At 45.2% G+C, this 20609-nt stretch overlaps 1 protein-coding gene and 1 long non-coding RNA gene across 5 annotated transcripts in view; both read right to left on the reverse strand.

Annotated features, from left to right (window-relative positions):
* LOC103173703 (tumor necrosis factor receptor superfamily member 14-like) overlaps nucleotides 1–10590 on the reverse strand; it is a 32186-nt gene extending 21596 nt beyond the window's left edge. Inside the window, exons 1-10 of one of the 3 annotated variants that reach the window (XM_042343488.1) lie at nucleotides 10075–10588; nucleotides 8286–8377; nucleotides 7719–7783; nucleotides 7091–7193; nucleotides 5735–5860; nucleotides 5027–5182; nucleotides 4405–4495; nucleotides 3798–3979; nucleotides 3172–3205; nucleotides 1397–1457 (exon numbers count right to left, since the gene is read on the reverse strand). In XM_042343488.1, the coding sequence (XP_042199422.1) occupies nucleotides 1454–1457; nucleotides 3172–3205; nucleotides 3798–3979; nucleotides 4405–4495; nucleotides 5027–5182; nucleotides 5735–5860; nucleotides 7091–7193; nucleotides 7719–7754 (732 nt within the window). In that variant the 5' untranslated portion in view covers nucleotides 7755–7783; nucleotides 8286–8377; nucleotides 10075–10588 and the 3' untranslated portion in view covers nucleotides 1397–1453. Of the gene's footprint in view, nucleotides 1–1396; nucleotides 1458–3171; nucleotides 3206–3797; nucleotides 3980–4404; nucleotides 4496–5026; nucleotides 5183–5734; nucleotides 5861–7090; nucleotides 7194–7718; nucleotides 7784–8285; nucleotides 8378–10074 lie in introns of those variants that run through there. The other 2 variants (XM_042343489.1, XM_042343490.1) reach the window with 2 other exon arrangements.
* A 3766-nt stretch (nucleotides 10591–14356) lies between these two features.
* Nucleotides 14357–18891, reverse strand: LOC121850701. 2 transcript variants are annotated; one of them, XR_006085710.1, is made up of 3 exons: nucleotides 18843–18891; nucleotides 18423–18676; nucleotides 14357–15272 (listed from the first exon to the last, which is right to left on the reverse strand). It is a non-coding gene; the product is annotated as an uncharacterized LOC121850701 (long non-coding RNA). The 2 variants fall into 2 exon arrangements; XR_006085709.1 differs by lacking the exon at nucleotides 14357–15272 and adding an exon at nucleotides 17023–17333.
* Nucleotides 18892–20609: the final 1718 nt, after the last annotated feature.

Here is a 20609-nt window from a genome sequence, read left to right on the forward strand (position 1 = left end):
CTTTGCAGTATATTCTGTGAAGCGCTTTGAGACGTCTAGAAAACCTGAAAAGCGCTATATCAAATGCAAGGATTGTTAAGGATTATAAAGATACTGGCAATAGGTGTCTCACATAATTTTTATTAATACATGTTATTATACATTGCTGGCTAGATGCTTTCTCCCAATGGTCCATAACTCCCCTTCAATCTTTTAATGCTAAGATAAGTAGATTTCAACAATGGCAAAAAGTTATCTCAAACTGTTCATGACACTCGAATCGAAATAGCTCAAAGCACATCCTAATGTGAATGGTGTTATAGGAAAGGCAATATGTCGCCTTGTTCTGCTGTCTTGAGATATTCCATGATAGTGATCTGAGATAGTGATCAGATAGAGATCTGCAGCTCGTGTACTGTCCCGCACCAGGCTTCGGGAACACATCACTCCCACTCTTGCTCGCCTCCACTGGCTCCCCATCCCCAAGAGGATTGAATTCAAGATCCTCACCCTCACCTACAAGGCCATTCACGGCCTTGCTCCCTCCTACCTCTCCGACCTACTATCCCCCTACCTACCCGCCCGTACCCTCCGTTCCTCTGGCTCCGGTCTGCTCCACATCCCCCGCCCCAACCGCCCTACCATTGGTAGCCGGGCCTTCAGCCTTTCAGCCCCGAGGCTCTGGAACTCTATCCCCCAGTGCCTTCGCCGCCTCCACCCTTTTCTCCTTCAAGGCCGGTCTCAAGACCTTTCTCTTTGACTGTGCCTTCAGCTCTCCTCTCGACTCTCTACCCCCTCCTCGCTCCCTCCCTTCCCTCCCCTCACCCTGACCATTTCCCCCCAATGCTCGGGTCCTGACCCAACTGTACAGCGCATTGGGACGTCCTCCCGACGTGAAAGGCGCTCAATAAATGGAATCTTATTGTTGTTGTTGTTTACAACAGCCGCTTGTATTTTTGATTGCGGCTGTCATCAGTGCCTTGGGATGTCGTTTACAAGTGAAAGGTGCTTTATAAATATAATTTTGTTGTTGTTGTCATGCACTGGCTGAGCCTAACGCCGAGTGTAGGAGGTGACCGTAATCACAGTCGAGAGGAAAGTCTTCAGGCGTGATCTGAAAAGGGAAAATGAGGCGGCAAAGTGGAAGTACTGAAGGAGCGAGATCCAATCTTTTGGGACAGCTGAATAGAGGTGGTGGAGTGGGGAGTGGTGCGGAGAGGTAGAGAGGTGCCAGGGTGTGAAGGGATTTGTAGACGTGTGAGGATCTTGAAGTCAATCTGTTGTGTGATAGGTTTCGTTTTTCATTCGTCTCAAGACTCATGAGGGTGAGTTTGTCTTTTGGGCAACAAAAGAAAATCTAGGAACAGCCAACCTTCTCCATCAGTGATCATGTGTTCACGTGTTTGCTGCTTCTTTTGTATCATTTCCTGAATCACATTTTCTTTCAGAAGGTTATAACGCACCAACAAAATTGTCAGCTGCACAAGAAAAATACAAAAAATCTAAGTTAATTTAGAATTACTGATCATTTTTAAGTGGACAATAATCCTTGTATTGATAGAGTGCCTTATGCCATTGAAATACAGTGGAAACCAGTTAAGACAGACACATCAGACAGCCATTTTGTCCGGCTTAAGAGGCATCGAAGGTTAACTGAAATACCAGCAGAGGAGCCCCGCCGACTCTGTATAACATATAATAACGTTGTTTGACCTGAAGCAATAATAAAGTGATGTTAATGGCCTTGGATGTTAATGGGCTTCAGTGTTAACTAACCAAACAGGACACCAAGGGGTTGTCCAAGGAGTTAAAGATAAAATCCTGTTCTCTCACAGTATACAGTAAATTATACAGTATTTACCTTTGTTTGGCTGCAAAATAATGGCTGAGGAGCTCCCTCCCTCCCTCTCATTGCCATTCCCATTAGACAGGAAGGGGACCAATTAGCGGCACACTGAAGTGACTGATAGCCTGCAGCCACTTGTGAATGGATGGGCTTCACCCACTCATATATGGCTCAGCTGTCATTCAATCGTGAGTGGACTCCTCCCATTCCCTCACTTGTTGTTCTCCGTTGCTCTGCCCCTCAATGATTGACAGCCCAACTCCAGCCCCTTGTGAATGGCTGGAGTCCGCTGGCAATCAATCTTATGGCCTCCTCCCTTCTACCCTCATGGCTGAATAATAATACTTCCATTCGATTTTGCGCCTTGTCATGTCTTCGAGACGTCTCAAAGCTCTTCACAAAGTATACTTGAAAGTGAATTGACTGCGTATTTTGTGGGCGAAACACGGCAGCCAATTGCCAATTGCGCACAGCCGTGTCCCACAAACAGCCATGGATTGAGTGACTAATTCATTATTTATTTTTAAGGAATTATTGCCCCTGAACAACTGGGTTCCTACTGACTGCTACGTAAGCAGAGTCTTGTGGAGTAAGGAAACTTGCCCAACATTTCACCCTGCCGGGAATCGATCTCACGTCTCTCGCGTGCAAGCGAGTGCTCTAACCACTGAGCCACAGGACCGCATGGAGCAGCGTGTCACACAAAGGCCCGAGTGAGTCCATTCAGTGGTGAACAGTGCGGCATTTTGCCCAGAGTAACCGGATTTTTGTCTGAATGAACCGGCTTAATTAAAACAGGTTAGAATACAAATGATTCAGGGCCGGGCATTTTGTTCAATTTACCCATCATCTGGGATTAACCGGCATCGCCTAAAGCAGATTCCACTGTATCTCAAAGCACCTCACATTTTACTGTAATGTGTAGAGACTAATTGTAGGAGAAAGCAGAAGCCAATTAAACTGTATATAAGTGAAGCCACCTGACAAACTAGTGTCACTCTGAATCAGCATCTATTTTGGCCTCGTACCTGTACAGTACAATATTTACACTCTACACATATAGAGGGTCTGGCACAGAACAAGCCTGTGAGCAGATAATGTCATTGTCATGTACAGTGAGTGAATGATTAACATGGATTTAGTTTGCATTAACTGTTGGCATAAAATGTAGGTCACTGAAGAGACTAGAGGGGAATCAATGGGTGGACACTGATGTAATGCTGTTTTCAATGGCTTTGGAATGTGTTTTGTGGAATGTCACTATTTTGCCTTGATAATTTTCAACTCAAGTTTTTAGACAATACATTACACACAGTGCTATATAAAGATAGTAACATTTAATATACCTTTTCGTCATCATTTTTTCCTTCTCACCATTTGCTGCAAGAAAAATATAGATCAATTAATAGAAAGAATACGTACCAATTGATTACAGTTTACAAGTCTCTGTGCTATTATGCCAATGTTATAATAATACAAGAAAAATGAATCAATTTGAGTCAGTAATAAAAATGATCAGTAAATGTTTAAAAGAGAGTTAAGCAGATACGTAGGTAGTCGAGGTATTAAAGGAAATGACAAAAGGCTGGGGCATCGAGATTAACAAATCTGCTGAGATCTAATAAACTGGTAGAACTCGCTCGCTGGGCACTAGGATGAGCATAAAATGGGTGAAAAATGGAAGGAGAAACAACAACTTGCATTTTGTATACAGTAACATCCTTCATGAAGGATAAGGAACAAGAATATTTCTGATTTGACTGATACAAAACAAAGAATAAAAATGGGTTGGTTCAGAAAATAGTAATAAAGCCACAAAGCACACGATGAGAATATTTTGTGTGGTGGCCTAGATGGCATCCGCAGGGGTCCAATACCCATCTAAGGAAGAAGAATATTTCTGATTTGACTGATACAAAACAAAGAATAAAAATGTGTTGGTTCAGAAAACAATAGTATTAAAGCCACAAACCTGTACACTTTCTCAGATCTCGTCTCTTCCACCACAAAATTCCAAGGACACCACCAATCACTACAATCACTACAGGTATTACAATAGACAATACTATAAATGCTATGTTCATCTTCTCTTTACACTCTGCATCCATGGAAGGGTTTCCTGGTCTAACCTCATGTTTGTTCAATTCTTTACATCTGGGGAAAAGCAGAATAATTAATTAGGAAAATCTGTAGATTTTTGTCCGTGACATATCCCAACACACTTAGGGATTGTTTCTTCTTGAAATGTCTTTCTAACACCACTATAGTTTGATTAGACTCACTATTGGTATTTTGGGGCTAAATGGATTATTAACGTCAGGAGCCAGCTTTTTGCTCAATTGCATTAAACGGGAATTCAACCAATCTCTAATTTTCCTTGGTTATGTTTGTTGTAATTTTGGGGAATATTCAGAAACACTTGAATCTTAAGAGTTATACTCTGTACTGAGCCATCAATCCTGTTTTCTGGTGGGACTCCTCCTCATGTGAAAGGCACTATACAAATGTAATTTATTATCAATGTTTCCATTTCCAATGCATTTAATTTGAGATTCCCAGATTAGTTATAAAGTACTTACTTAGTCCATGGTTTACACGCTTCAGTAGAAACATTATTTGAATATGTTCCATCACGACACTTTTCATACACAGCGTCTTCCCAGATTGTTCCTGAAAATACATATGCAACCACAGAATATTGGAGAATCTTAACTCAGCTAAGTTTGCCCTGTGAAGGAGTCTTTGACAGAGACTCTGTTACTATTTTACAGCCTTTTCAGACAACAGTGTTTGTCACGACTGAAGGTTGGAGGAGGGCCTTGTGTTTGTGTGTGGACACCAACTAATTTCGTACTGGCTGCATTGACTTGGGGGTGAGGGAGTGCCTGTATCACTGTGGAGGAAGGCAGTTCCCTGTGAAGCACAGCCACACTGTGTGAAGCAAATTGTAATTGCTTGTGAGAGGTTCAGAGAGCGCAGCAACTGATCTGTGTCAGCTGGACACCTGCACAACGCACAGAATTGATGAATCCCGACCACCACATCATAACGAGGTGGAGGGGTAGAGATAGAGTGTTCCAGAGTTTCGGGGCGTAGTGGCTGAAAGCGGCCATCGCTGGTAGAACGGAGGGCACAAGGGACTTGCACAAAGCCGGAGCCAGTCGAGCAGATTCACAGTAAAGCTTTAATCTCGCACCTTACCTTTCTTCTTAACTCCTTCACCTACAGGACCCAGGCTGTGCTTTCTGCACATCTCACATCCACTCCATTTCCTCTCCACACAGAAATAACCCTCTTTGCAATGACAAATCGTATTTTGAAAGTAGGTGCATTGCTGTGAATCAAAAAGTCCCATTCCTAAAAATAAAAAAATCATGAGATTCAGTGAAGGTTCAATGCTGCAAGTGTAAACAATATATATTTTGCCCACAAATATACAGTCAATTCACTTTACAGTAAATTCTGTGAAGTGCTTTGAGACGTCTAGAAAACGTGAAAAGCATTATATCAAATGCAAGGATTATTATTATAATGTAGGAAGCAGCATCTGCTTCAAAACTAAGAGCTCATTTGTTGTACAAGCAATCAAAGCTGTTTATAGCCAATGGAGTAAACAGTCTATGATATGAAGAAATAACAATTATTTTAGGAATGGTAAACAAAGCTTTCTCCCTGAATGTGTCTTGACAGCACAAGGGACCAGGGAAAAGATCAAATCTAATTGTTTTTCTCTATTGTATCCACACAGACTAACTATTACTCCAACAAACTACAGATCTCTATTACTCTTTCATCAATACCCATTTTGCTTCTCGCTCCTGTGTTTTGACTGCATTTTACAATGCCCATTTGTTAATAAACATTCCTGACAAAATACAGAGTTTGTCACGAAATTAGTGTAACATTTACCTGAATCACAATTTTCACACTTGATGCATTTTTCTCGTCCACTGGGATAGTCGCTGTATTCACCTTGAGTGCAAACTCTACATTCAGTGTTGGTCATTGCTGTGCAATGTTTTGACACTCGACTTCCTGAAATATAAAAAAATTAGCAAAAGTTAGCAATACTGAACTAAGTGATTTGGTCTGATCCTGTAACTCTTCCTCACAAAACACTTCACTGGGGAACATTGACTGAATCCTAATTACCTTCTCATTCTCTGCTACCACAGAAATGAAGTCGATTCACTTTACAGTATATTCTGTGAAGCGCTTTGAGACATCTCGAGGACGTGATAAGGCGCTATATCAAATGCAAGGATTATTAACACCTGATATTTTATGCTATATATAGTTATAGTATGGCTTAAATATTTTCCGCAGGCGATTTGTACACAGCAATGCCCCACAGACAGCCATAAAGGGAATGAGCAATTTTGTTTGACCGATTGTCAGGCGAGACAGTGGGAGAAACTCCCTTCTCTTTTCCAATGAGGATTCTTTAACATCTACCTAAACAGACAGGTTCATTTAATACCTCATTCGAAGGACGGCACCTCAAACAATGCAGTGCATATCCAGGAGTGTTAAACAAATCAATTTAAATAGAGACCTAAACATTAGACAACATTGTGTGAGTTTGGTACCTTTGAGACTGAATTGAACATTTTGCAAGTTGGCTATGATATGGTTTATAATAAGCATCAAGGAACTTTGTTTTGCAATTCAGCGTTTTTATTCAGCTGCTAAAAATAATGTTGTAAATATATTAAACATTTTCAGAAAGAAGGACCACTGATGATACCAGGAATAATAATATAACAATCTTTGCATTTGATATAGCGCCTTATCACATCTTCGAGACGTGTCAAATGAGAGACTTCAGTTACGTGGAAGGACAAGAGCGGCTGGGATTATTCTCCTTAGAGCAGACAAGGTTGAGGGGAGATTTAATAGAGATGTTCGAAATTATTAGGGGTTTTCGATAAGAGTCGATAGGGAGAAACTATTTCTCTGGCGGATGGATCGTTAACCAGAAGACGCAGATTTAAGATAATTGGCAAAAGAACCAGGGAGACGAGAGTTTTTTTTACCCCAGAGAGTTGTTACAATCTGGAATGCACTGCCTGAATGGGCGGTGGAGCAGATACAATAATAGATTTGAAAAAGAGAATTGGATTGGTACTTAGAATAAAAAAATGCAGGGCTATGGGTTAAGAGTGAGGAGTGGGACTAGTTGGTAGCTCTTTCAAAGAGCCGCCAAAGGCACAATGGGCTAAATGGCTTCTTTCTGTGCTGTAAGGTTCTATGATGAGGACTCACCCACTGGACACATCGGGCAGCACTGTCCATGGATTAAATATTCTCCTGGGCCACAACAGCTGACCAGTTGCAGATGGCCAAACAATAAGAAGATCCAAACCATCTAAATTGAAAAAATACACTAAATTGAAACAATTGAATTTTATAACCATTCTGTATGTAAATAAGAGTATTTATATTTAGGTCAAAATTATTATTTTTTTACCCATAGAGTAACTGCACTGAGCCTACACAGGAAGCACCATGTAACATCACTTTGTGAAGGAAATGAAAGTAATGTCGGCGGCACTTCCTGTATATAGTGCCCCCAAAGGGAAGTCAGTGGGGACCTGAGTTCCCAGAAATCAAGAATGTCCATGATTTTTTTCCATTTAACGAATTCCGTTCCCAGGAGGAGAATGAATTTCCTGATTCAATTACCTCGACATATCTTTGTCGCTTGGCGCCCAACTCTACCACTGTATGGCGGAGTTGGACGCCAAGCGAGAGCTGTATGCTGTGCCCTTCTTTTCACTATATTGTACTAAAAAAAATTGAACGTCTCACTTAATAGAAAAGGTTCAATATTTTTAAAGATTAGCTATATAGTTAACCCCAAATACAATGCATTGCAAGAATATATACTCACCAGTTTGGCATGTTGGATTAAGAAGTCTGAATTCATTTTGTTTACCTCAAAAGAAGTTCACGAATCTGAAACAAAAGAGGATTAACTATAAAACCATTTCAAAACACCATAAAAATTTACTTTTCAAACCTGAGGAATACCGTCTGTTCCTAACTAGTACTTTCCATTAACGTGGTGAGTCCTAGCTAAGTTCCATTAAGTAAAGACTTAACTTAATGGAATGGCCATTATTTTTCCGTTTACAGAACTAGGAGGGGTGAATCTCCTGATTCAATGACCTCAACACATCTTTTGCTTGGGTCCAACTCTGCCACTCCTAATCATGAAATGTGATTGGAAATCCAATCTACCTGGATAGAGCTTCAGAAACCTGAAAGGCACCAGCAATATTTATCACAATTATGGTTTGTCCTAACAAATTTATAACATTTTTTCTTCCCCTTGAATTTCTTCAAAGCTTTCCCGAGTAAGAATAACAATAGAGTAATATTAATAAATAATGATAAACAGTAAAGAGGACATTCTACCATAGATATTTCCACAATATATCAGCAATAAAACTATTACCTTTTTTTATGTAATAGGAATTCAACCCTGAAAGACATCACTTTACTTCCCCTTTACGTGCATAACAAATCACTAACACGGAGGATGAGAGCCTGAAAAACACAAACATGTCACAAGTTCACTCTACTGCACAACTGGGAGAGAGCTGCATTGTCAGAAGTGTAACTTTGGGCCTGAGTTTGTGCCAATGCTGTGCCTGGCAATGGCATATAATTGAGTAGGTGGGATGTAGGCAGGTCCGCAGCACACTATGGCACCGCTGATGCCAGACCAGCCAACCCATCACCATGCTAAAGAGTATCCAACCAAACCGAGAATGCCGTACATCCGACCTACACGTGGAAATTCCAGAGTAAGATTGTTGGAATGGAATGTGTACTGTCGGGCAGTTCTGCAGTATTCCAAGACAGTGTTGATGACAAACCAGACAACTTGGCTTAGACCAGGACTTGAAGGGACAGATCATTTACTTAAGGCATGAACTCTTCTCACAATGGCTCCTGTTGACTTGCCATTACACCCACTGCCTGGGAAGCTTTGACCTGCTTGTCCAACCTACCCCTTTTGGTTTGGGTCTGCAGGGTTAATAGTAGCTGAATGAGAAGAAGCCCTACTACCTCCAGTGACTGGTCTACCCTTCCAAGCGTTGCTGATGAGCCAGGCTGGTGGGTTTGCCATCAGCAGTCCCTTGAAGGACTGCAGATCTGCCTGGCGAGGAGCTGGACAGTCAAGACCACCAGAGAGGATTGACTCCAGTCTGATATTGCCATAGAGCTGGCTAGCCCCAAGGAAACTTTGCTTACCTTCATCCCCGCACCACTTCCCTCCCCCCCCTCCCTCTAACACCCCACCACCTCCCTCTCTCCCACCCACCACCTCCATCTACTCCACCACCTCCCTCTCCCCAACCACCTCTCCACCCCACCACCACCTCTCTTGCCCCCACACACACACTCAGAGGATGGTCACCAGCTGGTGATTTATTTCAAGAATTCAAACCACAGTTGCAAACCCCGAGATAAATCACACTAATCATAATAGGCATTTTTTTATTCATTGTTCTACATGCAAACTTATATAGGATGACCACGCATTCCTGATTACAGTTTATCCTGTGAAGCTCTTTGAGACGTCTCGAAGACGTGATAACGCTCTATATCAAATCCAAGGATTATTATTATTTCCGGGGACAGTCCTGGGATGAGGTATGGTGTCTCTGGGGCCAAATTTCACCCATCTCAAGTTAAACAACAAACTGAGCAACACAGCCGTGAATCCAACACGTTTCTCCACTATCGGGAATTGTACTGAGTTCATTTTTTTTGTACACATCCCTGGATTTGGTTTACAAAACATGGTCGACCCTAAAAACAGAAAGTAACAGTAGAATTTAATAATATTTAATATAAAAGCTGTAGCAAGGAAAGTTTAGTAACACGCATGCTCTCGAGAGACCCTGCCCCTATCAGGGTGCTGAGGCCCCGCCCTGATTAGGGTGCAGAGACCCTGCCCCTATCAGGGTGCTGAGGCCCCTCCTACAGTAACGTCCTCTGCCACCAGAAGGCGCCACTTCATCGCATTCAATTTTGGTTCCGGCAACTCACTTTGAGGCTAACACAACCGAATAACCCTTCGCAAACCCAGTCTAAGCCGTTGTATGTTTGTCCTGTCGCACCCCCCCCCCCCCCCCCCCCCCCCCCCCCGAGCGGCCACCGCATCAAATGTAAGGAAACAACATCAAATTATATTACAACAGAAATGTTAACCTTCAGGTGTGACTTTTACTGACCTGACAGCCCGTCAGCCGCGCGACCCTTCCCTTTCTCTTGCCCGCCCGATCCCCTCGTGAATAGAGAAGCAGAACCATCTGTGGGAACGGCCAGTAAATGTCCGTGAGTGAGAGAGAAAGAGCAGCAATTACTGCCTCGGCGGCTTCCACAACAACAGCGAGCAAAGCTCCTTCATCTGTCAACACTTTCACATTCACTGGGGGGGAGGGAGCAGCTCAGTCACGTGTTTCCTCAGAGGATCTCAGGATTTCCAGTAAATCAGATGTTGTTTGCTAAATAATGAAACTCGCCATGATTGGTTCAGGTCCTGCCTTTCACACCGCTTCCACTTTGTCGTGGCAAATGGCTTCTCCTCCAGCCCCCGCACCATCTCCAAGTCTCCAGAGTGTAGTGGGCGCAGCACTTGCCTGGCAAGAGCCGGGTTTGAAATAATCAATCCCTCCAAAATAATGTTATAAATGACGAGCTGTACCATCCAAAGGCTCCAATATGGGAACAAAAAACAGAAGTGGCCGGGAACGCTCAGCAGGTCAGGCGGCATCTATGGAGACAGGAAAGTGAGTCAATGTTTCAGGTCCACGGCCCTTCGTCAGAACCACATGTATGCGGGTGATACCCAACTCTACCTCTCTGCCTCCACCCTCGACTCCAGGGCCACTGCTGTCCTGACAGAATGTCTGTCGGACATCAAGTCGGGATGAGAGCTAACTATTATTATTATTATTATTATTATTAACTTCCTTCAGTTGAACATCAATAAGACCGGGGCTCTCCTGACTGGCTCCCGTCAGCGCTGACAGAATCATCATCCAAGGATGCACACTCCGCCTTGCCAATCCAGTCCAGAACCTTGGCGTCTTGTTTGACCCTCAACTATCCTTTCTATACCGCATCTGCGCCATGATCTTCCCCCAACTCCGCAACATTGCCCGTCTCTGCCATTCTCTCACAACGCAGGTGCCGAGACCCTCACACCACATTTATAACATCCAGGCTCGGCTATGCAAACTCCCTGCTTCACGGCCACCCCAATTCCTTCCTCCATAGGCTGCAGATCATCCAGAACTCTGCAGTACATGTCCTCTCCCGCACCAGACACCGCGACCCCATCATCCCCATCCTCGCCCGACTCCACTGTCTTCCCATCACACAGAAGATACAGTTCAAGATCCTGTTCCTCACCTTCAATGCCCTCCACACCCTCTGCAACCTTCTAACTCCCTACCAACTCTGTTTATCTGACTCAGGCCTGCTTCACGTCCTCCGCCTCGCCTGCCGCATCAGTGGCGGGCGGGCCTTCTGCCACTCTGCTCCCAACCTCTGGAACTCCATCCTGCAGTAACCCCGCCTCAACCCCTCCATTGCCTCCTTCAAGACCTGTCTCAAGACCCTCTTTGTTGGTGCCTTCTGTCACCCTCATTCCCCCACCCTCCATGAAGCCCACCACGTGCTCTCTGGACCCCATCCCCACCTTTCTCCTTAAATCCCAGCTCCACCTCCTCGCCCCACTACTCGCCAACATCATTAACCACTCCCTGACACTGTTCCTTCCCCCCTCAAAACAGCCACTATCACCCCACCTTGAAGAAACCTCTCGACCCATCACAGCTATCTAGCTACCGGCCCATCTCAAATCTCCCCTTCCTATCCAAGGTCCTTGAGAGCTGTTGCCTCCCAGCTTCGCTCTTTCCTCTCCTCTCACTCACTCACTCACTCACTCACTCCATGAACCCCTCCAATCGGGTTTCCGTGCTGCCCACAGCACGGAAACTGCTCTGGTCAAGGTCACAAACAACATCCTGACCATGTGTGACCAGGGCTCCCTCTGCCTCCTCATCCTCCTTGACCTCTCTGCCGCCTTTAACACCGTGAACCACTCAATCCTCCTCCACTCCAACCTTCAAGGTTCTGTCCTTGATTGGTTCAGGTCCTACCTTTCACACCACCTCCACTTTGTCGCAGCAAATGGCTTCTCCTCCAGCCCCCGCACCATCTCGTGCGGTGTTCCTCAGGGCTCTGTCCTTGGTCCCCTCCTCTTCACCCCCTACATGTTCCCCCTTGGTGACATCATCTGCAGACACGGGGTAAATTTACACATGTGTGCAGATGACACCCAACTCTACCTCTCCGCCTCCACCCTGAACTCCAGGACTACTGCCGACTATGGGAACTCTCTCCTCGCCGGCCTTCCCGACACCTCCCTCCACACTGCAGGTCATTCAGAACTCTGCAGCTCGTGTACTGTCCTGCACCAGACACCGCGACCACATCACTCCCACCCTCGCTCGCCTCCACTGGCTCCCCATCCCCCAGAGGATCGATTTCAAGATCCTCATCTTCACCTACAAGGCCATTCACGGCCTTGCTCCCTCCTACCTCTCCAACCTACTATCCCCCTACCTACCTGCCCGTACCCTCCGTTCCTCTGGCTACGGTCTGCTCCACATCCCCCGCCCCAACCGCCCTACCATCGGTGGCCGGACCTTCAGCCTCTCAGCCTTGAGGCTCTGGAACTCTATCCCCCAGTGCCTTCGCCACCTCCTCCCTTTCCTCCTTCAAGGCCGGTCTCAAGACCTTTCTCTTTGACCATGCCTTCAGCTCCCCTCTCGACTCTCTACCCCCTCCTCGCTCCCTCCCTTCCCTCCCCTCACCCTGACCATTTCCCCCCAATGCTCGGGTCCTCACCCAACTGTACAGCGCCTTGGGACGTCCTCCCGACGTGAAAGGCGCTCTATAAATGGAATCTTGTTCTTGTTGTTGTTGTCCTGACCGACTGCCTGTCCCACATCAAGTCCTGGCCAAGGGCCAACTTTCTCCAACTCAACGTCAGCAAGACCGAGGCCCTCCTGATTGGCTTGCAATCTCAGGCGCTGACAGCATTAGCCTCCACGGCTGCACACTCAACCTCATTAAGCCAGTCAGGAACCTGGTTGTCTGGTTTGGCCCTGAACTGTCCTGTCTCCCCCACATCCGCGCCATGACCGGCACTGCCTACCACCACCTCCGCAACATTGCCAGACTGCACTACTGCCTCACCCCTCACCCACGCATTCGTCACATCAAGGCTCGACTATGGGAACGCCCTCCTCATCGGCCTTCCCTACTCTTCCCTTCACAAGCTGCAGATCATCCAAAACTCTGCAGCTCATGTACTCTCACGCACCAGGCCCGTGACCCCATCACCCCCACCCTCGCCCGACTCCACGTGCTCCCCATCCCCCAGAGGATCAAATTCAAGATCCTCGTCTTCACTTTCAAGGCCATCCACACCACCCCTCCCCATGCTCGGGCCCCCAACACCTGACTGTTCAGTGCTTCGGGACGTCCTCCTGACGTGAAAGGCGCTCTATAAATGTAATTTTGTTGTTGTTGTGATAAGGCCCTATATCAATTCCAAGAATTATTATTATTTTATTAAAATAAAAACATGGCAACACTGCTCTGCATTGTGTTGTGTGTTTTTATTGTTTTGAGTTTAGGTGGAGGTTGAAATCACCCATTATGAGCAGGTGCTCAGTGCAGAGGGACAGGAGTGAGAGGAGAGCCGAGATATCAGTGAGGAAGGAGCCAGGAGGTTTGGGGGTTGGTAAACTAGAAGTATTTTGAGGGAGAGAGAGGAGGGATGGTAGAGGGTTAGCCATGATGAGCCTCACGGAGGAGAGTGTGGTAATGGTGGAGTCCAGGAGAGAGAAAGCGAGGAGGGCGTTGGGAGAGAAGGGCAGAGTGGGAGTAGCAGAGTGTGGGGAGTGGGAGCAGCAACATTTTCAGGGGGAGCGGCTCAGGTCGGGGTTGCAGCCAAAACACCTACGCAGAGGCCGGGAGCGAGCAATCAGCATTAGATACGACTAAAGACCACAATTAATCATGGTTTTTTGCTCATCCTGTTGACATATGCGGAAACTATTACCATTATCGTGCTTGAGGATCAGGACTAGGCTATATATCATGCATATGCCATTTTTCTGCCCAGCTGAGTGTCTGACACCTGCGGAGGCACAACACTGTGCTTAAGAATATCCAAACTAAACCGAGAATTTCATGCATCCCACCTACGCATGGAGATCCCAGAGATAGGTTGTTGGAATGGAATGCACACTCTCTCTCTCTCTCTCTCTCTCTCTCTCTCCCTGGAGGGAAGTATTCTGCTTACCTAATTCCAGAAAGTATTTGGCGCAGGTTGGCAAGAGTCAAGGCATTGGGATAATCGCTGGAGTCTAACGAGCTAAAACCCCATAACTTGCCATTGATATCGCTGTCTGGCAAACTTTCCCGCTTTGTCCAGCAAGGACCACCCTCCCTGTTGGGGCTTTGGCGCAGGGTTAACAGGAGCTTAACTGTTAGCTGAGTGTATCAGCCTCAGGTTGGCAAGAACCAAGGCTTCGGGTTGGCTTACTGCTAGTTTAACCGGTTAAACCCATCAGCTTATCATTGAGATCACTGTCTGCCAAGCTTCTCGGAAAACTCTAAAACATATTTACATTACAAGATGTAGGCCTTGTTTGAGCGATGGGGGTGGGGGGGGGGGTGGGGGGCTGCTAAGGATAATTCAACCACTCAGACATCTTTAGCCCAAGATTATCTTGAACCAACACAGATCCACCCAACGGCTTATCTTTAAGTATGCAGCTGCAACGATCAAATGCTTTCATAAGACCTGAGGCAGCTGTGTCCTAACCGGCACTCAGTAAAGCTCTTGTTCTGCAAGTTTCACATCCATGGAGGAAAAAACAAGATGTTAGGTTTTGCCTCGTGAACTTCCTCAGTGAACAACACAGTCTGTATTGTTCCCCTTAATAAAAATGTTGAAGTAGACAAGGGTAATTCCTGAACTTTGTACTATTATAAACATAATTTGCTGCCAAGCCAACTAGCGTGATAAGCCGCTAATCAACCCGAATCACATGGGTGCTTATCACTGGAAGTATAACATACAGACAGTCAGCTGGTTATTTTGTCAGTGGGGGAAAATGCTTAAATGTTTTAGTTTTGCATGTTCTCCACTCAACCAAATTAAAAGATGCAAATCACACTCTGACGCCTCCAGAGATTTTGCAATAAACACGAGCTACATACTGCCTGCCTACGTGAATCATTATTTAACACTTGAGAGAGCAGCACACGTTCAAACGACTTCTTCTCCAATAGAAACAGAAGTTGCTGGGAACACTGAGCAAGTCAGGCCGCATCTGTGGAGCTTCTAAAAAAAAACGAAAACACAAAGAGCTCGAATAATTCATTCATTATTACTAATAATTCATTAGTATCAGAGCCAAAATGAAACAGCACAGAGGTCAAATTTCAGCATTTCATAATATCCCTTTGAGGAAAGTTGTGAACACATTAAAAAAATTCAATGATAGGAATGAGAGCAGCAGCATTCTAGTAAACACAGAAACCAAGAAATATTGTATTGTAATGATTGGAGGGAACACAGTGAGAGGGTGAAAGCACTAAGTGCTGTTGTAGCAATAACAGCCACTGAAGAAGAGACTGAGCAGGTGAAACCTGGCACACGCAGAGCGACACAAATGCTCTAAAAGCAGCATTTGAATCCACGCCTCTGTATACCTCGCAATGAGCAGGAACCCAGGAGTCACAACTATGTTGGTACAAGAGGCATTGCCTCACCTATCTGACAAAAATTGAGCCTGGCAAATGCATCACAAGTTAATAATAATAATAATCCTTGCATTTGATATAGCGCTTTTCACGTCCGGAGGACGTCCCAAAGCGCTTCACAGAACACACTGTAAAGTGAATTGACTGTATATTTGTGGGCGAACGCGGCAGCCAATTGCGCACAGCAATGTCCCACAAACAGTCGTAGATTGAAAATGACCAATTTATTATTGTTTTGGGTTTTGGAGGGATTATTATTAGGCTCTGTGTGGAGTAAGGAAACTTGCCCAAGGTTTCGCCCTCTGTCTGGAATTGAACTCAGGTCTCTCACTTTCAAAGGGAGTGCAACCCACAGCAGTGTACAATCCAGAAGCTTCCAAACAAATCCAAATGTTCTTTCACCTTTGAACAAAGTCAAAGTGGGCAGTTGCACATCATATCAGACGTGGTTTGATAGTTTCACCGATAGAGGAAGTGGAAAAAGCACTTTCTGTTTCAAATTTAATGGAGCCTTTGATAGTCCCACAAACATCCATGGAGTGAATGAGCAATTTTATCCAAGGGATTGTTGGCCAGAGCACTGGGAGAGAGAAACTCAGACATAGTTTAATCTTTCATCTGAATGACGCACTTCCAACAACGCAGCACATTCCCAGCACTGCATTGGAGTGTCAGTTTAGAAAATAATATGAGTTCCTTGTTGCTTTCAGTCTAATATGTGTGTGTGTGTGGGGGCGCGGAAGCTCCTTTGTGTCACAGTAACCTGAGCTGTGCCTCCTTCAACACACCCTCTCTCTCACTGACCGTCCTCGTTTTTTTCCTAAAAACAAAATTGAATTGTAACAGCAACTGGCGACAGACAGAGTGAGAAATGGTTAACAGCAAAACCGAAACTTCTGTAAAAAAACAAGTGCTGTGAATGCTCATCGAGCCAATTCACGCTTCTCTTCAAGAGAGAAATTTTGCTGAGCTTTCAGCTGAAACATGGAACATTGACTCTTTCAAACCACGATCGAGTGACTTTTTGGGAGTTTCTGCTGTTTTCGTTTTAAAATAATTTTCTGACCCGGGTTTTTGTTACACAAACAACAGGACCCATTGGTGTGAAGCGCCGACTGGTGGCGTTTTCAAGGTTATAAAAAAAATGGTTATTTACAGCCTCTGTGGCCTAATTAAAAAAAGTTCTTCGCTGCACCACTTGTGGTTACACTAAACTTTATTGCTTTACTTGGGAGTCCTGTAGTATTGTTTAGAGCATTTGCCTGGCGAGCGAGAGGACCTGGGTTTGATTCGCGGGCAGGGCAAACATTAGGCAAGTTTCCTTACTGCACAGGCCTCTGTAATAATAACCCTCTGTAATAATAATTTGGTCACTCAATAAGATTTATTACCGCCGGCTGAACCTATACAAACCAGTCACCCTCAAGCTGACATTAAGACTGTTTTATTCCTCTTGGCTCAGCTCCCTAACTCTCTCCGCAAACTGCCGTGTGGCGTTGATGGCATCAGAACGCGCTTCAACGCATCCGAACAATGTTCACAATGCAGATCAACACTTTTGCTCTGACAGCCTCAAAATGACAAATCTACTTCTCCCACAGAATAAGAGGCCGGGAACGCTCAGCAAGTCAGGCGGGGTCTGCGGAGAGAGGAAAGGGAGTCAAGGTTTCGGGTCCACGACCTTTCCTCACAACTGAATTCTGACGAAGAGCCGCGGACCCCGAAGCGTTGACCCACTTTCCCCTCTCCATAGATGCTGCCTGACCCGCTGGGCGTTCCCGGCCTCTTGAGCGTTTGGTAACTAGTTTTTTGCGCTACCACTGCTGTGCCACTTGGAGGCGCCGATGCGCTGGCACATAGCTGTGCTCAGCCGCGCCCTCTGTGGCCCATCTGCTGCTACTGCACGTCGGGTCCATAATAATAATAATAATAATCCTTGCATTTGATATAGCGCTTTTCACGTCAGGAGGACGTCCCAAAGCGCTTCACAGAACACACTGTAAAGTGAATTGACTGTATATTTGTGGGCGAACGCGGCAGCCAATTGCGCACAGCAATGTCCCACAAACAGTCATAGATTGAAAATGACCAATTTATTATTGTTTTGGGTTTTGGAGGGAATATTATTAGGCTCTGTGTGGAGTAAGGAAACTTGCCCAAGGTTTCGCCCTCTGCCTGAAATTGAACTCAGGTCTCTCGCTTGTAAGGCGAGTGCTCTAACCACTGAGCTACAGGACTCCTTCACTGTACTCTCACCATTGCTATATCCTTCCTGTAATATTGCAACAAGAGCTGTACACAGATCTCCAAATGTGGACTAACCAAAGGACAAAACTGAAGTAACTTCAAGTCTCGGCCTCAGTCACAGAAAAGGCCATATATTTACTTCCACCTCAGTTTGGACTTATCATTGCCTTCGTTTTTTTGGGGGGGAAGAGGGTTGTATTATTAGAAGAAATGTTACTTCTGTTTAAGAGGATTCAGAGTTATAAGACAATATACTTCCTCATGTGATTCCTTCTGCCAACTCTCTCCTGTGCTCTGCGGATTTAGACAAGAAGGATGATTCTCTCCAGGGTGAGATGAGAAGATCATGATCACAAGATTGATCTCTATGATGACCTTCCGGCATATCCAATCTCATACCTCCAGAACACCCACCCCACCATACCTACATCACTGCCTCAAACTACTTTTCAAATGAGTGCAGTGAGTTGGTTTCCATCACCTTTCCTTGTATCTGCCCTGGCGTCTGCTCCTCTGGCTGCCCATCACCAAAAGATCTGCACACACTTGTTTTCAAGTCTGAAGTTCCACAAACGTCAATCCAAGCACTTCCAACCCTCTCAATGAGTGATCTTGTAGTTCAGGTGTTTTGCTGCTCCTTCTATTTCCTAAATTAGTCCTGTGACTGGTATCTGAACTACCAATTCCTGAATCATGACGTTCGTTAGAGATTTGTATCGACAAATTCACATCCTCCTGCAAAAGAAAAAAAAGGAATTAAGTTAACTTAGAATTACTGATCATTTTTATGTGGATAATAATCCTTAACGCAGCATTAGAATACCACTATTTTATCTTTATAATTTTGAACTCAAGTTTTTAGACAATACATTTCACATAAAGATAGTAACATTTAATGTACCTCTTTCTGATTGTTTCCTAATTGTGTTTTGTCAACATCATTTGCTGCAAGAAAAATACAGTCAGTTAATAGAAAGAATATGTATCAATTGATTACAGTTTCCAAGTCTTTGGGCTATTATGCCAATGTTATAATAATACAAGAAAAACAAATCTACTGGAGTCACTAATAAAAATGTTCAGCAAATTTCCAAAAGGAAGTTAAGCAGATATGTTAGTAGAGGTATTAAGGGAAATGGCAGAAGGGCGGGGCATTTTATATAACATCCTTCATGTAGGTCAGGATGGTACAACCTTTTGGCGGCTGAGGACCGGATGCCGTATTTGATAAATGTCCGTGGGCCATATAAGCAATATTTCTCTTCCAGAAACACAACACTTACACAGCACCGTTTTCACATAGGAAAGATGTCTCAAAGCTCTTGACACTGTTGGCTGGACACCTGAGCTGGGGGTGAGAGCCGAGGGAGGTGGGGTGGGAGGGGAAAAGATGATCTTGACGTGCTTCGAAAGAGGGGAAGGAGCGAGTCGGAGACCTCGTTTGTCCCTCATCCCCTCCACCATCAGTGGCCGTGCCTTCACCCATTAGGCTACGAAACTCTTCATTTCCTTATCTATATACTGCCTCTGGGCGATGTCATCTGCAGACACGGGGTAAACTTGGATGACACACAAGATCCAGCTCATTCAAAACTCTGCTGCTTGCATACTGACCCGGCCCAAACTCCATGCCCACATCTCACCAATTCTGTCCAGGCTCAATTGGCTCTCCATCACTGAACAGATCGCCTTCAAGATCCTCACTCATATTCAAATCCATTCACTCACTGACCCTTCCCTACCTCTCCCGACTTTCCTCTTCGACCGTCCTTACGGCCACCCTTTCCCTGGCTTGGAGTCAGGATCCGCCACTGTTAAGCGCTCTGAGACACTACCCTGTGTGGAGGACGTTCTATAAGTGCAAGTTGTTGTTGTGGTGCGCAATTGGCTGCTGAGTTTTGCCCACAAATATGGTCAATTCACTTTGCAGTATATTCTGTGAAGCGCTTTGAGACGTCTAGAAAACCTGAAAAGCGCTATATCAAATGCAAGGATTGTTAAGGATTATAAAGATACTGGCAATAGGTGTCTCACATAATTTTTATTAATACATGTTATTATACATTGCTGGCTAGATGCTTTCTCCCAATGGTCCATAACTCCCCTTCAATCTTTTAATGCTAAGATAAGCAGATTTCAACAATGGCAAAAAGTTATCTCAAACAGTTCATATACCTCGAATCGAAATAGCTCAAAGCACATCCTAATGTGAATGGTGTTATAGGAAAGGCAATATGTCGCCTTGTTCTGCTGTCTTGAGATATTCCATGATAGTGATCTGAGATAGTGATCAGATAGAGATCTGCAGCTCGTGTACTGTCCCGCACCAGGCTTCGGGAACACATCACTCCCACTCTTGCTCGCCTCCACTGGCTCCCCATCCCCAAGAGGATTGAATTCAAGATCCTCACCCTCACCTACAAGGCCATTCACGGCCTTGCTCCCTCCTACCTCTCCGACCTACTATCCCCCTACCTACCCGCCCGTACCCTCCGTTCCTCTGGCTCCGGTCTGCTCCACATCCCCCGCCCCAACCGCCCTACCATTGGTAGCCGGGCCTTCAGCCTTTCAGCCCCGAGGCTCTGGAACTCTATCCCCCAGTGCCTTCGCCGCCTCCACCCTTTTCTCCTTCAAGGCCGGTCTCAAGACCTTTCTCTTTGACTGTGCC

This window comes from Callorhinchus milii, unplaced genomic scaffold (assembly GCF_018977255.1).
Source record: "Callorhinchus milii isolate IMCB2004 unplaced genomic scaffold, IMCB_Cmil_1.0 Scaffold24, whole genome shotgun sequence".
Taxonomy (NCBI): Eukaryota; Metazoa; Chordata; class Chondrichthyes; order Chimaeriformes; family Callorhinchidae; genus Callorhinchus; species Callorhinchus milii.